We start from the raw sequence: 23738 nt of genomic DNA on the forward strand, positions 1-23738 counted from the left end.
ATATAATTATTTAGCTTTTTGGCTTTAGTATCGGATCTTAATGGATGATCGCCAAATAATGTTCTTAGTATTCAATAGCGGTGTGAATTGCCTAGTACCTGACGATTCGATTCGTATCACGATTCACAGGTCACGATTCGATTCGATACCGATTAATCCCGATACGAATTTCTAAGTCGATTGTTGCGATTTTTTTTCATTCAAATTTAGAAAATACTAATCAGTACGCTTGTAGAGTGTAAGATTTATATGAAAATGTATTATTTATTTATCTGAAATTTCAGTCTTATGGAGGTTGTAATCAGTTTGATGTTTGAACAGCATTAAAATAAAATATTAAGGCTTAATGTTCCGTTCATATAACATTCTTCCATGCTCAAGGTGTGAATCCTAAAAAAAAAAAAAAAAAAAAAGGCAATGATGATAAGACGTTGAATCGGTAAGACTACCGAATGAACAATTCTGAGCTCTTTAAAAAAAAATAATAATAAATAATAAATTTTTTGAGTACTTTTACGAGCAGATGGAAACCTAATACTTTAAATGTTCCCGAAAGCCATTATTAATGAGGAAAGTATACAATGCAATTCTTTTTCGGGGGGAAAAAAGCATGTGGTGTTGTCCGAGATTGTGCCCACCACAGAATTCCCAAGATGTGTTGTCATATAGCATCATATCTGGGTACATAAAACTCTAGGCTACAGTAAATTACATTTAGACACACCATATTTGTTAAGCTGATGTTTTTCGGAACTTCAAGCCGACTTGAACTGGAGAGCTGCTCAATCAAAAGTTACGAAACTGACCTGATGATCTTGGATCTTGCGCCCCACCACACGGAAGGCATTGTTTCCTGTGTGGTGGTAGATGTGGACCCTGCTGAAGCCAGTCGAGCCGCCGGCTGGCACCCACTTCTTATTGGCATCGTCGTACACCATGACAGCCGCTCGTGCCTGGCAGATACTCTGTTCACTAAAGGAAAACACAGCAAACACACAAACAGAACAGACGGGATTATAAAGCAATGATTGCAAATGTCGTTCTTTTTTCCCCCACTTTCAGATTAATGCCAACTTGAAACCCGTGGTGCCCAACGGCAGGTTCTTTTTTTCTCTACTGTTTCTTTCTGTTCAGATGACACAACAAATTGTATGAATATCAAGGTTGAACCCCCCAACATGGTTGTTGACTTTCAAACAATTTCAGGGAACAGGGAGCAGTCAGCCTTTAATATCAACGCAATCAATGCAATAGCACAAAAATGCATTTACATACTGTGTACAATTCTCAAGCAGTTGCAGTAGATTGTACACCCACTTAAATCTGATTACAGAATAGGCCTGCACGACAGTTAGGTTGTTATTACACCGCAATCAAAAGGGCACTTCAGACAATTATATCTGAGTGGGAATCAATTATGTCAAATTTGCTGATTTAGATATGCGGGGCAGGAGATGAAGAGACCGGAGCTAATTTGCATCTCATTTTCGAAACCCCAACACAGCCGCAAAACGTTACGTGCCTCATTTTACAAGAGATTCCACATGGCACATTTTGTCGGGGATTTATCAGAGGTTGGAGTTGTGTGCAAGTACTGTGAGAGAGACGACGATATGTTTTGACTTTTGCACAAAATCCGCTTACGTCGGTCACCTATTATTATGGCCACATTTTTAGACCAGACGTGTGTGGAACCTTGTCAGCTCGTTGAGGTCATTATGTCACCGATGGATTATTCTCTTTTGTTAAGTAGCTGTTAAACTCGACTGATGGGATCAGTCCAGATTAACCCTCACCATCTTCTCGTACTCAAATCGTCTTTGCCTCTAATTGTATAGACCCCTTCAAAGTTTGCAAACAAAGTGACGCAATTTAAAGGGCGGGGCTTAGCTGGAGCCAAAAACACCTCAGTGGCGTGTGGTTCTAACAGCATATTTTCACTCATTACACGTTACATCCCTAGTAAAAATTGGATGTATAGTACCATAACAACACTACTGATGTATTTTTTTTATTTTTTTTTAACAGTACTCATGGATATTGCTTGCCGTTATTTTCCTCTTAACTCATTCACTGCCATTGACGGCCATACACGTCAAAGATCCATTTTACACCTGGGCTTGCTTACGGTTGTGGATGAGCCTATCCAAGTTGACTGTGAACAACTAAACTGGTCAACTGCAAAACTACAGGGTTCAGATTGAGCCAAGCTGCACAAATCAGCTTTGTGAACCACTACGCTAAAAACAGCCAACGCATCATGCATCCATCCAACCATCTTCTATCGCTCATCTCCCAGCTGACAAGGCAACTGTATCTGTGACACTTTCCGGATCGAAGTTGTACAAAACTGAACCACTACACTATTAACTCATTCACTGCCATTGACGGCCATACACGTCAAAGATCCATTTTACACCTGGGCTGGCAGTGAATGAGTTAAAAGGTCAGCGATGGGACAGAGGTGCACACACAGGCACACACGATGTATAAATCAGACCAAGAATAGTAAGTGCAAATTGTAATGGAAGATGAGAATAAGTTCCTCTTCTTCATTAAAGTTAATGAGGGTCTGAGAATGGTTTCCTGACTTCAAAGAGGAACAGAGCCATTTTGGCGTCATGATGTCATATGCCAGGATTAGTCAAAGCGGTACCTATTCTGTGAGCAAGTTAGTGTTGTTTTGAGCCTGGGCAATTATAGAAAACAAAAATTCTAATCACAATTTTTCATTTTGCATTCATTCACAAACCTTAAACATAACTTTAAAGAGCCAGAAATTAAATTAATCACAAGTGAAATAATATGCGAAAATAATTTATAAAATTAAATACCCGCTGTGCGTGCTTTGGCCTCTTAGGGGCAGTGTGGTGCACGCAGGGAGATACAAAATGTGCAGAAAAAATGAAAAAAAAAAATCGTTTGTTTTGTGTGTTATTCATTTGATTCATTTTGGGTTATTTTTTTATCCTGGTGTGTTTTTTTTTGTGTGTGTGTGTGGTGAGTCTTGTTCCATACATCGACTCTTAACTTGTTTTGCTTAATTTCTGAATTGTAGATGATGAACAGGAACTACTAGAAAAGACTACGGTTAAACGTTTCCGCTGCTTAGGCTGAAAATCTGTGGAGAGTCTGCTGTGAGAGTAGATGATATCAAACTATGTCAACTGAAAGAAGTAAATTGAGGGAGAGGATGGAGCTGAAGGGTTATCCTCAGTATCCGTCTGACCGTTTCAGCGTTCAGAGCAAAAAAAGCATTCTAATTATACATGCAATTTTTATAGCGCTTCAAATGATTAGGTGTGCAAAAAAAAAAAAGCTTTGGTATGCTGTCCCTCAAGTGTAATTTCAATTATTATAAGCCGAACATTTGGCTAAAATTACAACGGTTATTCAAATACTGTTCAAATGCGAAACTTGGAAGAATCAGATCAAGCTAAATAATTTCTAAACTTTTCCACCATTTTTATGACCTACAAAATAAGGCAGCTATTTTGATTGCAGTGTATACAAGTGAATTTTTTTTTGAAATGTCTTATCTTGGTCACTTTTTATATGACAAAAACCCGGCATTTGATCAGGGATGCTTGGACTTTTAAATCATTCATTTAAATCAGACATTTTCACTAAAGCAACCCCCTTCGCTCTCGGCTGTTCTACTTTGACTGATTTTAAAAGCCCACAGAATATTGTATCTATTGCTATAAAAACATGGGACCTACCAAAAGAAAGATTAAGAGTCTCTTCTTTCATCAGGAAAAAAAAAAAGTATATTTCTATCTGTTTCCGTTTTACAGCAATTAGCATTAGAATATAGCTAAGTTTCATCATTATTCACAAATCTGCTTGTTTTCATCATGTCCCTGGTTGATCTCTTATACTCTGCTGCCACCTGCTGGCTGTTTTTGTAATTACTGCCATTGCTTCACCCATTCTCAGCAGTTGAGAGGCTCCAGCATAAACAACAACAACAAAAATTCTGAACCACTCGCTCCTCTCAAGGGTCGCAGGGGGTGCTGGAGCCTATCCCAGCTGGCTATGGGCATGAGGCGGGGTACAACCCGAACCGGTTGCCAGCCAATCGCAGGGCACACAGAGACGGACAACCATCCACACTCACAGGCACACCTCTTGGAGCGCCCAATTGACCTGCCATGCATGTCTTTGGAATGTGGGAGGAAGGAGACCGAAGTACCCGGAGAAGACCCACGCGGGCCTGGGGAGAACATGCAAGCAACACCCAGGAAGGCCGGAGCCTGGACTCGAACCCGAGTCCTCAGTACTGGGAGGCGGACGTGCTAACCAGTCATCTACCATGCGTCTGTGGGACATAAAACGTTTAAAATAGAACGTATTTATACGTTTTGGGAGAAAATTAGTTCTATCTGCTGTAGATTGATTTTCTCACAGTGGACACCAATGTTACTACTTTAATCCATTTGCTGATGGAGCCATGAGAAAATACCCTCTAACCGTTAGCATGAGTCATCTCAACCAGATGGTAGGAGAAAAAAAAAAAGATGGAGCAGGAGAGAACTGACACGTGGCGTGATAATGGGAAAAACACCTCAGGTGTGACAAAGCAGCCATCATCGCAAGTGACTAAATATAGTAGCTAAGATTAGCCGTGCAAAATGCACATCGATGGTGTGGGAATGAATAACTATGGCAGGACAATGTGCAGGCCTAAGATGAAAAGACATTAGGATTTGTTTTGAGCAAAACTTACTCCCAATTCCAGCAACCTAAAAAGTTTTCTTTTGTCACTTGGTCCATTGAGGATGTTACCAATATATCAATCATTCTAATCTAGTTAGTTGGACATGGATGCTTCCCTGTTAATTAATCATCTAATTTAAGTCATTATGGCAGAAAGCTTCATAGACTGGTAATTACTGGACCATCAACGGATCTAGTTAAGTAGCAGGCTTGTTTAATGAGTAGAATACATGCAATCCTCCTGGATTCAATTAGTCGTAGCAAGTCACTTACAGAAACCATTAACCTCGATGAAGTTCCCTAGAGGAAGAATCCACATGTGGTTTTCTAGAATTTTACTGCCCTTTTCCATGGGAGGTAATACTGATGTCATCGCCTCCCGTAGAACAATATCGGAATCCCTGCAACAAACCTGTGTGACCTTTCACTGACTAATATAACACTTTGTCAAGCAATAAAAAGTATGGCTTATGCCTTATTGGTGTGAGAGAATGTGCAGTTCATGTCAAGTGTCAATTTGCAATCGGTTGCAAAGCTTGCAACTCTAAATTGCCATTTTAGTTTTTGTTTTGCATCAGTCAGAAATCGTTTTAAGTGATGCTCTGATCTCAAACTTCAACTAGCCTACTGACACAAAATTATTTTCCAGTTTTCAAGAGTCATTGATGAGATGAAATCTTTACAACTAACATCCACTTCCGCTGAATAAGACTTTCTTCCCAGGGTTCATTCCCAGTAATCATGACATATATATCAGCTAAACAAGATGGATTTGTTCCTGTCATGTTATGAAACTGTATCTTCTCAATAATTAACAAGTGTGGGCTTAGGTTGCAGCAGCTAAATGTGGAAGTTGGCAATGTAGGTGAGCTGTATTTGAAGCAAGCCTTCAGGGTACTGGCAGCACTGCACAGAAGGGAAGGGAAATCCTTGGGAAGCTCTGAGAGGAGCAACCTCTGACAGTTCAGACAACAGGGGGGGGTAAAGAAAAAAAAAAAGATTCCCCACTGTTACGAGGCCAGATGCAACGTAAAAAGAAAAGTGTAGCGTAATTAAATTGATTGCAATTATCAAAATTATATTTTTTTTTATCATTCGAAGACCAATGTGGTGATCGAATCTAGTATGAGCATTGGGGCATGGCAATATAGCGTTATTGTATCGTTAGAGATTGGAACATTCGAGATATTAACACATTTACTGCCAGCCCAGCAAAAATGCCTTATTTGACGTCTTTTTCCGTAAATGGCAGTCAATGAGTTAAGATGAGATGTAACCAAAATTGACGGATTTTTAAGCAAAATTTGGAAAAAAAGGATGCTGCAATATAATCACAAAATATATTGGCACATTGTGTTTAACACATTCACTGCCAGCCCAGCAAAAATGCATTATTTGACGTCTTTTTCCGTCAATGGCAGTCAATGAGTTAACTCATTCACTCGCCGCCATTTTCACAGAAACAATCCCGTTCGCTCACGGCTGTTTTACTGGATTTTGACTGATTTTGTAAGGCCCACAGAATATTGTGTTCTATTGCTATAAAAGCATGGAACCTATCAAAAGAAAGATTAAAGTTAAAAAAAAAAAAAGTATGTTGCTATCCGTTTCCGTTTTGCAGCAATTAGCATTAGAAAAGAGCTAAGTTTCATCAGTTTTCACAAATCTATTCAAAAATTTTTAGGACTAAACACAACTTTATATGGCCCTTGCGTCCTTCTAATTTTCTGTATGTGGCCCTCAAATGAAAAAGTTTGGACACCCCTGCTGTAAAACGTCACTTTTGAAGAAGATACAGCCACCTTCTGTTTCTGCTGTCGAACCCAAAGAGAGAGCGAGACAAACAATCTGAGTACTTCAAATGCTACAGTAGAAAAAACAAAACAAAAAAACGAGTGAATGCCAAAAAAAATCTCAACGAAGCCAGACAGTTTGCAGTCGAATATCATTTCACATTGTGCAGTCTTCGAGAAAGTCCCTCTCTCCAACTACACTGAGCAAGAGAAGATAGCAAAACAAAACAACAATGAGTCATCTGAAAAGCATCTTTCGACAACAGCTACCTACCGATGGATTTCCATTTTGGATGGAAGCACACATCTTTCATTGAGGGCGAAAATGGAGGATTTGCAAAGTGGACCGGAAGACTGGACCTGCATGTTTCCACACACAGGTTTGTGGACTGCTTCTTGTTTTCTAAAAGCCCCCACCAGTCTCACTCCTCACCAGTCCTGACCAGCTTCTGTTTCTAATCGGCGACAAACCTTTCCCTGACCCACAGTTGTGTCCCTTCCTCAGGTAGACCTTCCCTTTCTTCGTATATTTGTGGTTAGTACCCCAGGTAATCCTTCTCTTTACCGAACTGTTGTCCTCTTCGCCATATCTTGGTTTCCAGTCACCCCCTCCGACAGAATCTAGGAAAAGCCACAGTATCAAGGGGATTCCTTACTTATTCATACGTGCCATGTCAGCAAGTCAGCCAGTAAGTGGACGCGAGCGAGCCGTCGAAAGAGTTGCCGGTGCTTTTCCCATGGCATCGGCACCCGCCACCAGACATACACGGTTCATTCGGTCGCTGCAGCCCCAACAGCAGTCGGGTATCCAGGCAACAGGCTCTTGCGCTCTCGGGGCTCCGCGACAGAGGCTGTGGGGAAAGCTGCTATTGGGGGAAACACCCCATGGTAGAAGCAGACAGCCCAGTTTGGCTCAGCTGTGGAAGGTACAACGGTGGCGGGGAGTGGCTGTCTCTCTCGCTCTGCTGTAAGCAAACTCGCTGCTTGCGTCCCACTTGATGTCACCGTCTTTTTCATGTGTCCGTGGCTCGCTCCCTTCCTCCCTTTCCTATCTTCACTTGCAGCTTATCAGCATGACTCTCTGTATGCGCTATTTGTAACCCGCCAGACGCCCACCTAACTCTGCTCTCTCGCTCTCTCTCCCTCACAGAGAGATAAATATGCTAAGGAAGTTAGGAAGACTGAGCCAGTCAGAATTGATCATGTTTGATGGCACTGGAACAAAGACCATTCAAACACGATGTTCAACATGCACTGGTGACAAGAATTCAGAGCACTTCCAGATCTGTAAGATCGTATGTTAAAGCCTTTGAACTTTACATACTCTCTGCCTGCAATGTAATTCTCTGCATTTCTTTCAGAATTAAATGTGGCTGGCTACAATTATCATACCAGTTTTACGATCAGCGTCACTGTGAAAATGATACCACGAGAAGGAATTACCCACTCGGATAGTTTCGCTTGTCGAAGTCTACGGGGGTTTCCAGCCAAATGTTTATTGAAGATGCTGCAAATCTTACTGGCTTTGACTGGTTGCTATGCCGACACTTATGCTTGCTTGGGAATTTGCCCTCCAGTGGAAGTAAAAAAACAAAACAAAACAAAAACTGCTAGCACAATCATATTTTAGCACAGAGCAGCTGTGGGCTTTTCTAAACATCACATTTAACAGATACGGAATCTTTGGATTAGAAAAATGTGATTTAGAAAAGACAGTTTAAATATTGGCCCTGATTTTTTATCCTGGCAATAGCCAGATTGATATTGTGATTCACTCAAGTGAGTTCTTGAAAATATCAATCTGGGATGCTCCACGATGATTTGCTCGGGAAAGGCGGGACATTGAGCACAATACTCCGAGCTGATTGGACGATGCGGCATCGTGCACGTTTGTTTTGACCAATCACGGCCACGGATGAAAATGTTGTGTCGTTCTCGTCAAAGGGGTGGGGGGTCTTTACCTTACCAGCTAGAAATGCACGAAGCGCCCCTCGCTGTTCAACATTCAGCAAGGAAACGGTGCGTAATTCTGCGAGAACAGAATTAATTGCAGCGTCCGTTCGTCCATGTTGGGTTTGTTTGTTAGCTCCGGCGTCGGCGCTGGCTTCCTGGTTTCGTCACAGTTGCATATCCCGCCCCCAAACACAATGTCGCTCTGTGATTGGTTCGAACCATCAGTGGTTCGGGAACGGCGGTTATCTGCGGGAGCGGTACCAGATGTATTCTCCGGAGTTCGTTAACGGCTTCCTCTCATATAAAAAAAAAAAAAAATACGTTTTTTGGTGACGTTAATGAAACAGAGTTTTATGTCGTAAGTAACGTTGCAAGTTTTGGTATCATACAATAAATTTCACTAAATTCGCTCGTCAATCTTGGTCAACAGTAATGCTAAAAGGAATTGAATTCCCTTTTAAATGGGTATGAATCGCTATGACAACTCATGCGTTTGACATGCACTTGGCAAAAAACGGGACGCTGGGATGGGACTTGCATATTATCGGGACAAAACAATAAGGTTGGCAAACTCCACCAGGACACTGGGCCCAAGGCTCAAAAATTTGACTGTCTTGGCCAAAACGGGACATCTGGTCACCCTAGGCTCAAATTATTTTGAGGTAGTGAGCAGTTACAGCATACTTGATGATGATCTGTCTGTGACATATGCAAAAGTCCAGTGAGGATCAGGATTTCAACTACTGAAACTCCCATGATACAAATATAACCAAATCTCTGGCACTGCTTCTGTATAGCTTTCTGTGAAATAGTTTCCCAAAGTGAACTGATATTTGTTGCATTATGTTTTCTCGACAAGTCTAAAGGAGCATCTCTCTTTAGAATGAACATTGTGTTGTGTTCTCGGGGTAGGGCACGGGATAATGTAAACACCGGAGAGGGTAACGTTCTGACATGTACACAGATTTACAATGACAGGACTGCAAGCGAATATTGTACCAAATTGTCAGGGGTTGAACAACAAAGCTTGAGGATAATCCTCTGCCCCTTTCTTCCTGCTGTAGATTAAAATCGACTTTACTTCCTGTCAGATGCTGGATTTGTATTTGTTTTTCAATAAAATACAGACTATTGGGGTCATTAAGAAACGTGTACCATGTTAAGTTTCAAGGAATAAATGTAAACAGTCTTGTTCTGTTTTAATTCTTACTATTAATTCAGTGTCTCATCACTAGTTAGCTATTTTTAGAAGAAGGCTACTCATGTTGTAATTGGGGCTAACTAGTACTAGCGGGCACCACTGTTTGTTGTTTTTTTAGTACAGTGCACATTAATCATCAGAGCAAAAAAACATTCATGTTTGCAATGTCTGTGTAGTCTTGCTTAGTCACACTTATCTTAATCTTATTGTAACATGTATTTGTTAGATGTTTTGATGCATTTTTATGCTTTATAAAACATTTATATCTGAATTTTGGGAGGCTCGGAACAGATTTGGGCATTTACATGGAAAATGCGTCTCTACTTACAAATTTTTCTACTCCAGAACTTTCTTCCAGAACCAATTCATTTCGTAAGTAGAGGTACCACTGTATACTGTATGTGGAAGCAAGTGTTGCTCATTTGCAGGAGACAGGACAGTTCCCCCCCCAAAAAAAACAATCTGCTTCACATGGCTGTTAAAAAGAGGATAAGTGGGCTGTAATACTTGCAGTAGTTTTACAAGAGCATGTCAGAGACATTTTATGAAGACACCTAGGGCCTGTTCTAATTTGTGGGGAAATTGATTGCTCTAATCAACAGCTGTCAATGCATCTTGAGGAGGACAGTGGGACATCACTTGCTCGGCGGTAGCTTGGCATAAAAATATCTGACCCCTCCGCAAACCCCACATTCAGACACCCATGTAAACGTCTCAGGGGGGGGGAAAAAAGCAACAATTCGGTTCCATATCAAGTGGCAAACAGGTGCACCGAAACCGCAAGGCAACGAAAACTGATAACAAATCTATTGTCCTTCCACAACAGCTGCTGTGAGAACTTTGAATAGAGACGACGCCTCTTTAATATTTCTTTGACAAGAATATTTATCAGAATATAGAGGGCAGAATCAACCATTGTACTCCCGTCAATTTGTATTGAAACACATACAGATGAGTTTACTACTGTAATAAGACTTTTTTTTTTTTTTTTTTTTTTTTTTTTTTTTTTTTTTTTTTTTTTTTTTTTTTTTTTTTTTAGGCAAGTCAATTCATGTCATTTGTCAACCCAAGAGTTAGGCTAGCCTCGACTTTTTTGTATAATAGCCAACATAGATAAAACTTTAGGGTGGGTTCCTAACTAACCGACAAACAAGCGCTGTTAACATTAAAAGAACAAAATATTTTTCCCGCTCTTTAAATGTATTGCCAAAATTACACCGTTGTCATTCAGGTTGCATCAGTACCCACTCCCAGACAGCTGTGGCTTCATTTTCCATTATGTATTCAAGTGGACTCACGGGTCTCAGATAGCCACCTTTGGATTTCCTATTATTACATTATCACCAGTCAATATAAAATTAGCTCTGAATAATCCATAAAGATGCCAGAAAGACAAAAGGTTAAAACTTATAACTTACAATGCCACAGAGTATGCAAGCGGCAGTACACTTCAATTCTCTACGCATGGTCAGCAACATAGCGTTGTGTTGTTGTCATATGACCTGCACTCGTTTTGCTGCCCCGCCTGGACAATTATGTCATTGTTGCCGGGCGAATTTGCCACATAAGGCAAGTGTGACACCATGCTGGCAGATGCACAGTACAGTATTTTTTGACACAAGGACACGAGACTGGCAAGTAATGTTTACAAGCTTGGCCTTTGAAAAGCTGGTACGTCCAGTTAACTTTATTTCAGGAGTGAGGAAATTGGGTCATTGAGTAAATCTCCTGTTCCCGTCCTTTACAGGTTGTGACCAGAAGGTTAAACAAAATGGTCAAACCAAGTTAACGTTATGCAAATACTGTATTGATCTTTTCCATTAAAGTTAATTGCAACAATAAACACCTGACTTGGTTTAATATTAAAAAGACATCCATCCATCCATCTTCTGCCGCTTAGCCAAGGTCGGGTCACGGCGACAGCAGCTTTAGGAGGGAAACCCAAACTTTCCTCTCCCCAGCCACTTCAACCAGCTCATTCGGTGGTATCCCAAGGCGTTCCCAGACCAGCCGAGAGACATAGTCTCTCCAGCGTGTCCTGGGTCGTCCCGCCGGTGGACATGCCCGGAACACCTCTCCAGGGAGGCGTCCAAAGAGGCGTCCGAACCAGATGCCCGAGCCACCTCAGTTGGCTCCTATCAATGCGGAGGAGCAGCGGATCGACTCCGAGTCCCTCCCGGATGACCGAGCTTCTCACCCTATCTCTAAGTGAGAGCCCGGACACCCTGCGGAGGAAACTCATTTCGGCCGCTTGCATCCTTGTTCTTTCGGTCACGACCCACAGCTCGTGACCATAGGTGAGGGTTGGAACGTAGATCGACCGGTAAATCGAGAGCTTCGCCTTTTGGCTCAGCTCTTTCTTCACCACAACGTACCGACCGATACAGAGTCCGCATCACTGCGGACGCTGCACCGATCCGCCTGTTGATCTCCCGCTCCGTCCTACCCTCACTCGTGAACAAGACCCCAAGATACTTGAACTCCTCCACTTGGGGCAGGATCTCATCCCCGACCCGGAGAGGACACGCTACCCTTTTCCGACTGAGGATTAAAACAACATATCTTTGATTTATAAGCCATTTCATAGGTCGTTTAGTTGTTCAATCTTGACAGAACAGTACATTATGAAGGGGACTTAAATGATTTGCATGTATTGATGTTGAAAAAGCTTAAAGACGTAATTGGATCGAAGCACACAAATACCAAATTAGACTCTCGTTTGCTAACAGATGCTGCAATTGCTTTCCGTACGAAAGCTACCCTCCCAGAGAGCTTTATCGCTGCCAGGAACAGACCCTTTCCACCATAACCTGAGGAAATATGTCTGCAAAGAGCTTTTTTAATGTGTTTTCTCTCCCTGCACAACTCCTTTAGGAAATTACAGCAACTTCAGAGGCAATGAAGGAGAAAAGCGTTCCTGTCGCCACATGGTGTGATGAGTCCTATTGTGTAACAAGAAGAAGAAGAAGAATTGTCCTCTGATTAGACTCGAAGGAGTAGAGCAATCACAACTGTTCTATAAATATAAAGGCTCCCCATTAAAAAAGGGAATCCAAATAATGAATGAATAGATGATGGCACTTAAAGCTAAAGTTAGTCACTCAACTGAGAGGTTAAAGGGGGGCAACCAAAGAAACGAACAAAAGTGCAAGTCGGATTGGCAGCCATGATACAGCAAGATTATTATCTTCAATCGTAAAGCAGCACTGTGAACTGTAAACCAGCTCTACGGGGTTAATACTGTATAAGGAAGTGCTTCAAAGAGGGTTGCTGAATCCTTAATTTGACAACGTGACCGAGACTTATCATTTGATCCTGACATCCAATAATAACTCCAACTGAGCAACCAGAAACTTACGAGTCACGAGTCATCTTGGCAACAACAATGGGCGAATCCAGCACCTCCTCCTCGCAAGAAAGTTCTGTTGTTGGAAGTATTTGTTCGGATTGTTGAGGTCTCCACTTTCTCCACAGACTGCTTGGCAGGCTGGAGGACTGACTGGCTGAGTTCAAAAGAGGGAAAGTGACCGGGGGGTTAGACCAACGGTGACAGTGGGAGGGCACACACCCACCCAACGGTGCCAGCCGGCGCCTGCACCCACCCATACTCATCACCTCACTGGAGCCCGAGCTAAAAGTGGAGTGGCTGGTTACAACTGGTGTACTGCTGGGGGCTGTGAAATTCTTCTGTAGAATGTATCTCTCCTCTTCACCAAAAATAGATATTGTGACCTGCATGCATCATCAGCCAGGATTATCCTGGGGATTTGTCGGGAGCCACCAGTACACGGTCTGTTCATTCCATCCAGATGATAGCATCTTTTAGGAATGGAGAAAACAATTGATGAAGTCATCAAGTTGTCGTTTACCTCATGCCGGTCCAGCATTGTAACAAGATATGCCACTAGAAAGCTCAAGCTTGCGTTGGGATCAACACCGGCGACAACAGTATCAAGATAGTAGGACTAGAATTCCCAAGATTCTTAGACACAAAAGCATAAAGTAGTTCTAGTTCCAGTATGACGAAAACACGTGTGCTAGCGGGTACATGCGAATAAGAACGAGAACGCAAACAAAATGTGAACGTAAATAGGAAAGAATTTATAAGTTAACTTCCCTTTCAATGGGTTTATCGTATGAATCACTCTGTGTGGTTGGCCAAATCCACAGAGAATCGGGACCCTGCAAGTCTCAAAACCACAACAGGACGTCTGGCCACCCTATTCAAAGGACTTTCACAAAGCACAAATCAATGGTTCCTCAATTTCCACGCGAATACTCTTAGGCATGTTGTTCATCAACTGGCACAGCCCGCCAACACCCGGTGGCATGTACACCATTCCAGTAAGAGAATTAAGGAACTCTTGGGCCAATTAATGTATGACTATGAGCTAGAGGAACCAAACCTGTGTTAAACAAATCATCCTGCTTGTTGACATCGTCATTCATCCAGGTCATTTCTTTTTTTAGGGCATTGAATCGATCACAACTGGACTGCTCTGGTTTTCTTAGATGATGATTCACCTCTCATCCGAGAGGGCTTCATCAGATCATGCAACAAAGCTTGGTTGCCGAACTGGGTTGGTGTGGGAAACGCAACTACTTATACTCCAAGTTTGAAGTGGAAACTCCCTCATTAATAATTCATCCAGCTGTTTGAAGGTAGTCAAGGGGGACTGTGCTTTTGTTGTTTGCTGGAGGCGAAATCATTGTCTCTTGGCAGGGCTCTACGCTAACTTTTCCTCTACTAGCATTGGTGCGACTAACATTTTTAGTTGCTCACACAGCACAGGATTTGGTCGCACCGTTTTTTGTGGAGGTGCAGCATGACCTTAGGCATACGCAACTCCATATATCTGCATAATATTTTATTGGAAGATGAGGTCTGTCTGCAACAGCAGCGGTTATCAAAACAAGTCAATCATTTCGTAAAATTTAACTCATGTGAACATTACTTTGTTTAGATCCGTAAAAGTCAGTAGTTTTTTTTTTCTTCACCTGCTCCTCGGCCGATGTTCCCCTGCCCTTTTCATCTGTATCGCTTGATTTGGCACCTTCCGCTGGCCCTCCTTTACCACCATCATTCTCCTCCTTATTCTCATTTAGTTTTAGAAAATCTTGTTTTTTTTCCCCTTAGATCTGTTTTTCACAAAGGACCACTTGAGGTAAGCACAGGTTTTGAGGGCTTCCCTCACATGCCTATGCGCTTTCTCTTTGGCCTGTGGGATGGTTGGCACGTTATCAGCTCTGAATTGTCGGGTGATGATAACACCCAGTTTGCACTCCAGTAGGTGGTGTGAGTCAAAGAGTAAAAATCTCCCCACATGGAGGCCCGTCATCTCCAAAGGCAACTTATGGTCTTTGTCATCCACATGTGTGAACTTGATGTTGTTGTCAACTGAGTTAAAACGCTCTGTGAAGTGCCTTGCACTTCTTAGCTTTTGGTTTTCAACCATGTGTCAGCCACATTTCTGTACCAATGACTTGGCGTTGTTCCCTTTAATAAGCTCATAGCACATACTTCTAAGTCCTCCATGTGCAGGGTTGCTATAATCGGGGACACAGTGGAGACCAGAGTATGTGTCAAATGCCATTTTTAGCATATGTCGCGGGCCACTGAAAAAAGTATGGCGGGCCGCAAATGGCCCCCGGGCCGTAGTTTGGATTTTTAATTACATGGGAAAGTGACAGTAAGTTCCTGATCCGTGACGGGGGAATGTTCAGCAGCCTGTGGCATGATTGTAATTTCAATATTCGGCATACTCATGTCAACTTGATAAAGCTGGCTGGCTATCACAGCAGCAGTAGTGTACAATGATTGGTTGTTGCCTCTTATCTCAAAAGAGAAATTATCTTTCACCTTGTGGCTCAAAATTAAGGTCAGCCCAGTCTAGAGTCATTTGTAAAACACAGTTTTGTGAAGCTTACAGGTTGATTGAGGAGGACAGGGGCATGCTAACGCAGTCTCATTGGGGAAGCTAATAAAGCACCCCCGCACCTGTTGACAAGCGTCTTGCAGCTTTCAAATTACTCTAAAGAAGAGAGGGGAGCAATTTGTAAAATGTTTTGATTTTTATATGCAGCCTCCGCTTCCCCTGCAAACACTTTGAGCTGAGCCTGTTTTGTGGCGCTTGATGTAGGATTGTCACAAGCTAATCTTTATACAACCTATTAATTATTCCATTGGTGGATCGAGTAATCGCCTTGAGTTACACTAATGTTCTGTGTTTAGAGCTTGGAGGAATATTATTCAGTAATCATGGTCACACCGGTGAAACATCCATCCAAGGAGCACATCATGAAAACAAACAAACGGTAACCAGGGTCTCAATTTGCCATCTGACTACTAGAATGTTTTTGTTTAAGTGGTTGAAAAAAAAAAAGGGAAACTTCTTGTTCACTTGTTCAAGTCACGTCCCATCCAGTCCTGTCGATCAGTCTGCTCACAGTCACTCCAATCATTTACTTAGTCAGTGTAAATAAAAGCTCCTCACATTTCCCTTCCTATCTATCTCCCCGCCTTATTTCTCCGCCATTGGGTCCATCCACCGCATCCATATTCCACACAACGTAACAATATTATTTGTAGATTATTTAACCAATCTAAAGAGCTGAAAATAGTGTGTTCTCTCTAACTTTGAAATGTTAATGGAAGTAGTCATTTTGTGAGGATTCTACCCGATGCCAGCGATCTTCAGATAATAAAAAACAAACCAAGCTCGTAAAATGTACACAATTTTAAAATGATTTTCGAGTTGCAAGCATCCGGAAGGGTGGATTTATTTCCCACTTGAACACCAGCAAGTTTCATAGAGAATGGAGAGTCGAATGATAAGGAACTCGTTCATGCATCAATCTCAACAGCCAGCTGCAGTTTGAGAATTTAAAGAGCAATTAAACAGCTAAAACCTGCTTGTGTATTCTAGAGGGGAAGAGCGACAGCAGCTGAATAGAACAAGCTACACTTTATCTCACCAAGTGCTGAATGACTCAGACGCATTAAATCTCTGTAATTTGATGGGAATACTAATGTAAAAAGAAAAAAAGAAATGAGGACAGAACACAAAGAAACATGGGATGGAGAGTATAAAGCTGAGGGGAAGAGAAAAAAAAAGTGTGATAAGGTGTACAGCCTGAGTGAAGTTCTTTTTATCTTCACCTGATAAGAGCAGACTTGACAAACTCAAAACACTAAAACACATGCAATACTAGACTAAGTACAATTTCTGTAGAAATTGCGTGGGAATGCTGAAAGTACATTGAGAGATAAATTATGAAATTATAACCTACTGGACAATACGCGTTACCAACTGTGCCACCAAGCAGTATCAGTCACCTGGTAATGATGATAGGTTTTATATATATATATATATATATATATATATATATATTAGGGGTGTTAAAAAAAATCGATTTGGCGATATATCGCGATACTACATCGCGCGATTCTCGAATCGATTCAATAAAAAAAAATCTTTTTTTTTTTTGTTTTTTTTTTTTAAGAGCTCAGAATTGTTCATTCGGTAGTCTTACCGATTCAACGTCTTATCATCATTGCCTTTTTTTTTTGTGTGTGTGAATCGATTTTTAAACTTCCATTTTTAATGGAAAAATATTCAACAAAACGTCTGACTTCGGGTTAGGATTCACACCTTGAGCATGGAAGAATGTTATATGAACGGAACATTAAGCCTTAATATTTTATTTTAATGCTGTTCAAACATGAAACAGATTACAACCTCTATAAGACTGAAATTTCAGATAAATAAATAATACATTTTCATATAAATCTTACACTCTACAAGCTTACTGATTAGTATTTTCTAAATTTGAATGAAAAAAAATCACAACAATCGACTTATAAATTCGTATCGGGATTAATCGGTATCGAATCGAATCGTGACCTGTGAATCGTGATACGAATCGAATCGTCAGGTACTAGGCAATTCACACCCCTAATATATATATATATATATATATATATGGAAAGTGATACTTAGAAAAAGTTCAATGACTGTCCCATTGAAAATGAATGGGGAAAAGTTTATATTAAATGTTCAATTGTGCAAATAATGTACGTAATGTGGAATCAGACGATATATATCCCGGGAAGCGTGAATTTTTGAAGCTAATTTGAACAATGTAAATTGAAAGTATTATGTGGGAGTTGTGATGCGGCAAAAAAATGTGGAGAATAAAAATCACAATAAAATATGTGGGAATGCTTCAGTATTCCCACAACTAGACTAAGTGCAATTTCTGTAGAAATTGCGTGGGAATGCTGAAAGCACAAGCAAGGATTACACTTGAATTCCACCAACACTGAAAGCTTGTGTCCTCAGTACTACAAAACAACCACAATACCTCACCGTCAGAAACAAAATGATACATTATTCTATCCCCAGACAGGGAACATTTCGCCAAGAACACCATAAATTTGCTATGGTTTTCAAACATTCGCCTCTCAGCGAAATAACTTTGGTGAAGGGCAAAACAGTTCCTAGCTAGGAACAAATGGTTTATAGGTATGTACGTAGAGACTGACAGAGACTACAGAAGGTAGTTTGTGAGTCTCAACCTGAGTAAAAACAACAGGCAGAGACAGCTGCTGGGGACAAGAGCAGACAGATGGACAAACAGAGCAGCCACCTGTTTTAGTGCTCACACATACACGTGCCAAACCCTGATTCATTTCAATGGCACCGACAAGAACACATCACAGTAACCTTCCAAATTGACACCTCAAGATTTGGTAAAAAAAAAAAAAAAAAAAAAAGTCAATTGTGTAACATGTGAATTAGCTTTTAAAAGTAAACCTTCCACACAACGAGCACATAATTACCCCAAAAGTCATTCCGCATAATTCCCACCCCCCAAAAAAAAAATCATGGAGCTGTAATTCAAACACTGGATTCAGACAGGCTTAGGCAGGCGAGTGTGTTTAAACAAAATAAACCAATAAAATAAAAAAAAGGCAACATGCTTTTCATTTGTTGGCAGTCATTCCTGGGCCGAGGGAACGGCAGTGAATGCAAAGAGGAAGCGGAGAGCATCTAGTTTGGACTGGATTATCACACAGCTCCCTCTAAAACATACACCAACACACAAAGCCTGGCTGGCAGGGTTTGGGCATTAGGATGTAGACGGCATTACAGGCTGCCATGCGAGCCTCTTCCAGGCAATGACATCTGCTGCCCGGGGTGACGTGTGGATACGGCAACTCACTTACTCTGATGATATATCAAAAACATAGGGGAAAGCTAAATTATACTGCCGTCAAGTCAACCTTCTGTCAAATGTTTACGGCAGTTAACTCATTCACTCCCAAAAACGTATTTATACGTTTTTTTGTTTTTTTTGTTTTTGTTTTTTAGGTTTTTGTATGCTGGAGCATTATGACAGCTTTGATGCAGTTTATGACCTGAAGAGGTCACTTAAAGCAAAGGTAGTTATACAAAAAAAAAAAAAAAAAAAAAAAAAAAAAGCAGCAGGTGGCAGCAAAGTATAAGAGATCAGCCAGGGCCATGTTGCGACTAGCTGTTTTTCCCAGTATTTTCAACAGGTTTGTAAATAATGATGAAACTTAGCTGATTCTAATGCTAATTGTTGCAAAATGTAAAAACTAGGGGTGTTAAAAAAAAAATCGATTCGGCGATATATCGCGATACTACATCGCGCGATTCTCGAATCGATTCAATAATTTATTTATTTTTTTTTTTTTTTTAGGATTCACACCTTGAGCATGGAAGAATGTTATATGAACGGCACATTAAGCCTTAATATTTTTATTTTAATGCTGTTCAAATGTGAAACAGATTGCAAACTGTTTGTGTACAGTGGCTCACGGTTATAAGCCTCAAGTTTTAGATAAATATATTCATACAAATCTTACAGTGTACATGTACAAATTTACTGATAGTATTTTCTAAATTTGAATGGAAAAAAATCGCAACAATCGACTTATAAATTCGTATCGGGATTAATCGGTATCGAATCGTGACCATTCGTATCGGGATTAATCGGTATCGAATCGAATCGTGACCTGTGAATCGTGATACGAATCGAATCGTCAGGTACTAGGCAATTCACACCCCTAGTAAAAACAGATACAAATATACTTTTTTTTTTTTTTCCCTGATGAAAGAAGAGACTTTAATCTTTATTTTGGTAGGTTCCATGTTTTTATAGCAATAGAACATGAAAATGGCTGGGAGTGAATGAGTTAAGATAAAACATCAGGAGGAGGAAAAAAAAAAAAGGAGTTTTGTAAACTAGAGAAGTGGTGAATCCACTGGAAAAACCAACAACTAACAAACACCCAACTGTGTGTACACCTTCTCAAGTGTCAAAGCGTGGTAACCTGGCAGTTCACGGGTTCACAGCTGCCAGTAGACAGAGAAAGCTTTGTGCTGCAGACCTCTGAAAGTTTCATTAGGGTCTCGTTTTCTTCTTCTTCCTCGAAGAAGTTCGAGGTGAAGAGAAAATACAGTCAAACCTCGGTTTTTGAACATAATCCCTTCCAGAAGGCTGTTCCAAAAGCGAATTGTTCGAAATCCGAAACCATTTTTCCCATTATAATTAATGTAAATAATCTTAATCCGTTCCATGTCTAAAAAAAACTTTTTCCAAGTTTTTTTTTTTTTTTTTTACACCATAAACTGCACTGTAGTTTACATACCTGTCGCACTCTGTAAACTTTCAAGCACAACTGTAGCATTGCAGTTTACATCGGGGTATGTAATGTAGCACAATTTTTTTTTCTTCAAAAAAGTCAAGGTGTACGAAAAAGTGTTGAATGTTCAGACTTGTATTATCAACAAGCCTTCTAATTCCCTCGTTAATTCAAGTCTGTTGGTATCGCAGAAAATCGTTCTCTAATTGATTTTAGTCCAAACAAGACATGCGCCACTGCCCTGTTGCAGTGTCGACAAGCGCTGTGTGTGCGTACTGAATAATTCATTTGGGTTGGCTAAGGGAGCATTTTGCACCCAGCTCACGGCAGCTTTGGGTTGACTTGAATTTTCTGCATAGATTTGGCTTTTCATTGCAGATTTATGGAAGGAGAAGAGGAGGAAGAATTAAATCATATATTTACTTGTGAAAACTGGTTTATCTTTGATTTGTTTGCCAGTTGGCTGGCAGATTAAATGCGCTTTACCGCCTCTTTGAGGAGAGCGGAACAGGAGGAAAAGAAACTCAGAATACGCTTTCACCGTATCGATCACTGATCGTATCTCACTCTCCTTTCTTCTACAATCAAACCTCGGTTTTCGAACGCTTCTGTTCTCGACCCAATCGGTTTTCGACCAGAAAATTCGAGAATTTAATGTCTCAGAACTCGTTTCGCAATAAGAGCGCGTACCGGAAGTGATGTTCTAAATGTCGCTAGCTTAACTGCGCAAATTTAATTTGCTTTGTTTATTAATGCGAGTGCCTTAACTTCCGTTTATACATTTACTTATTGGCCTATTTTCTGTCTTTCTTTAGGAAACCACACACTCTCACTCACACTCACACACAAACACACGCATACAGACACAAACGACTTAAACCAAAAGCTGCAAACAATGAACATATGTATGAAGATTGAAGAAATACTGTAAGTCCATTTTGTTTGTTTTTTCATCATTTTAGATAGGATATCTTCTATTAGAATAAAACAGTGTCTATTTCTACCCTTTTCTATTTATGGTAAACAGTAGGGGTGTTAAAAAAAAAAAAATCGATTCGGCGATATATCGCGATACTACATCGCGCGATTCTCGAATCGATTCAATAATCGGCAGAATCGTTTTTTGTTTTTTTTTTTTATTTTTTTTTTAGGATTCACACCTTGAGCATGGAAGAATGTTATATGAACGGAACATTCAGCCTTAATATTTTATTTCAATGCTGTTCAAACATGAAACAGATTACAACCTCTATAAGACTGAAATTTCAGATAAATAAATAATACATTTTCATATAAATCTTACACTCTACAAGCTTACTGATTAGTATTTTCTAAATTTGAATGAAAAAAAATCGCAACAATCGACTTATAAATTCGTATCGGGATTAATCGGTATCGAATCGTGACCTGTGAATCGTGATACGAATCGAATCGTCAGGTACTAGGCAATTCACACCAACTAATAAACAGACATATCAAACATATTTCCAAAAATCTGAAAGAACATTTTCCACTATTACTAAGTATAGGTGTCTCTCCTTTCTCAATTGGGGCGATCTTGCAAGGTCAACTGGGTGATACTGCCCTCTAAAGGATTATGTGTACAATGCATATGTCAGATCATATACGTCAGGGTTTTAATTGGGGGGGAATATTATGAAATAAAGGGCTCAAAATGTCTTGTATTTAATGATAATTTTGGCTTTATCGGGTTAAAGTTGAGCAGTCATCTCAGCCATGACACAAATGTAAATCTCACAAGGTTATACAGCAGCAACTTAAGGGTAAAATGTCAGTTTTTCCAAAAATGTTATCACTTCAAAAGTGACAATCACAGTTTTGAGAGCTCCTGTTGACACCCAGCCGCTTTAAGATCTTAGACCAAAACGTCACAGCCCTGAAATCAAGGCATTGAAGAAATTTATTTGCATTCCAAATTGGCCTCGGGCTGACCTCATTAATGTCCCCTTTAGATCGAATAGCATCACTGGTCGCAGGCCAACTCAAACTCGTGAGTTCCGACGTAAACAGGTCTCCACTTCTGTCTTTTATCTGTGGTGTCAACGGCAGCGCCTGGGAGGCACGACGCCTGTCCACAGTTGTCAAGGCGAGTTACCATGACTCTTCACAGTCCAATAATCCTGACCATGCCGCTTATCTTTCTTGCCTCAATAAGCCGACATCGGCGTTATGTGCGGCTTGACACATTGCAGGCAAGTTTAATTCCTGCGAATTGGGTCCCGTTAATGGTAAACATGGAACGGAAAAATAAGATAATCAAACCTGAAATTGCACGAATTATTGTGGAGCGAAACGCCTGGCTGCTCAGTACAATATGGCAGCAGTAATGATTAACTCTTTGACCGCCAAACACATTTCATAACAATCAGTAAAATCACAACGTATATTGCCATAAACGTTAAAACTTTAAAAAAAAAAACATATATATAGTAGGGGTGTGAATTGCCTAGTACCTGACGATTCGATTCGTATCACGATTCACAGGTCACGATTCGATTCGATACCGATTAATCCCGATACGAATTTATAAGTCGATTGTTGCGATTTTTTTTCATTCAAATTTAGAAAATACTAATCAGTCCGCCTGTAGAGTGTAAGATTTATATGAAAATGTCTTATTTATTTATCTGAAATTTCAGTCTTATAGAGGTTGTAATTTGTTTCATGTTTGAACAGCATTAAAATAAAATATTAAGGCTTAATGTTCCGTTCATATAACATTCTTCCATGCTCAAGGTGTGAATCCTAACCCGAAGTCAGACGTTTTGTTGAATATTTTCCATTAAAAATGGAAGTTTAAAAATCGATTCACACAAAAAAAAAAAAAAAAAAAAAAAAAAAAAAAGGCAATGATGAAAAGACGTTGAATCGGTAAGACTACCGAATGAACAATTCTGAGCTCTTACACACAAAAAAAAAAAAAAAAAAAAAAAATCGATTTTTTTTTATTGAATCGATTCGAGAATCGCGCGATGTAGTATCGCGATATATCGCCGAATCGATTTTTTTTAAACACCCCTAATAATATATATATATATATATATATATATATATATATATATATATATATATATATTTTATTTTTTTTTTCTCTCTCTCAGTGCAACGTCTAAGTGCAGCGCTGCCTGGTTAATGGGTTGTGGAATCTAAAACACTCTAAACTATGGCCAGCAGATGGAAGCATTTTATCTCTTTTCGTCAATGATCAAAGCCTCGGTCATATCAAAGTTTTTCTTTAATAACGTGTGGCAGTAAAAAGAGTATAAAAAAAAAGAACTTATCATAATACCGGACGTTTTTAAGTAGACTCAACTGAAGTGCAAGCAGAGAGAGTTTATACAAATGTTAAGTGGGGCTGTGCTTCCCATCTGCCGCTCGG

General features: G+C 40.2%; 1 protein-coding gene across 5 annotated transcripts in view; it reads right to left on the reverse strand.

Moving 5' to 3' along the window:
• Positions 1-23738, reverse strand: part of enah (ENAH actin regulator) — a 69630-nt gene that overhangs the window by 33931 nt on the left and 11961 nt on the right. For 2 of the 5 annotated variants that reach the window (XM_077510194.1, XM_077510190.1), the window contains exons 1-2: positions 13025-13419; positions 807-972 (exon numbers count right to left, since the gene is read on the reverse strand). In XM_077510194.1, the coding sequence (XP_077366320.1) occupies positions 807-972; positions 13025-13404 (546 nt within the window). In that variant the 5' untranslated portion in view covers positions 13405-13419. Of the gene's footprint in view, positions 1-806; positions 973-6786; positions 7565-13024; positions 13420-23738 lie in introns of those variants that run through there. The other 3 variants (XM_077510193.1, XM_077510192.1, XM_077510191.1) reach the window with 2 other exon arrangements.

The sequence above is a fragment of the Festucalex cinctus genome, chromosome 21 (genome assembly GCF_051991245.1).
Source record: "Festucalex cinctus isolate MCC-2025b chromosome 21, RoL_Fcin_1.0, whole genome shotgun sequence".
NCBI lineage: Eukaryota > Metazoa > Chordata > Actinopteri > Syngnathiformes > Syngnathidae > Festucalex > Festucalex cinctus.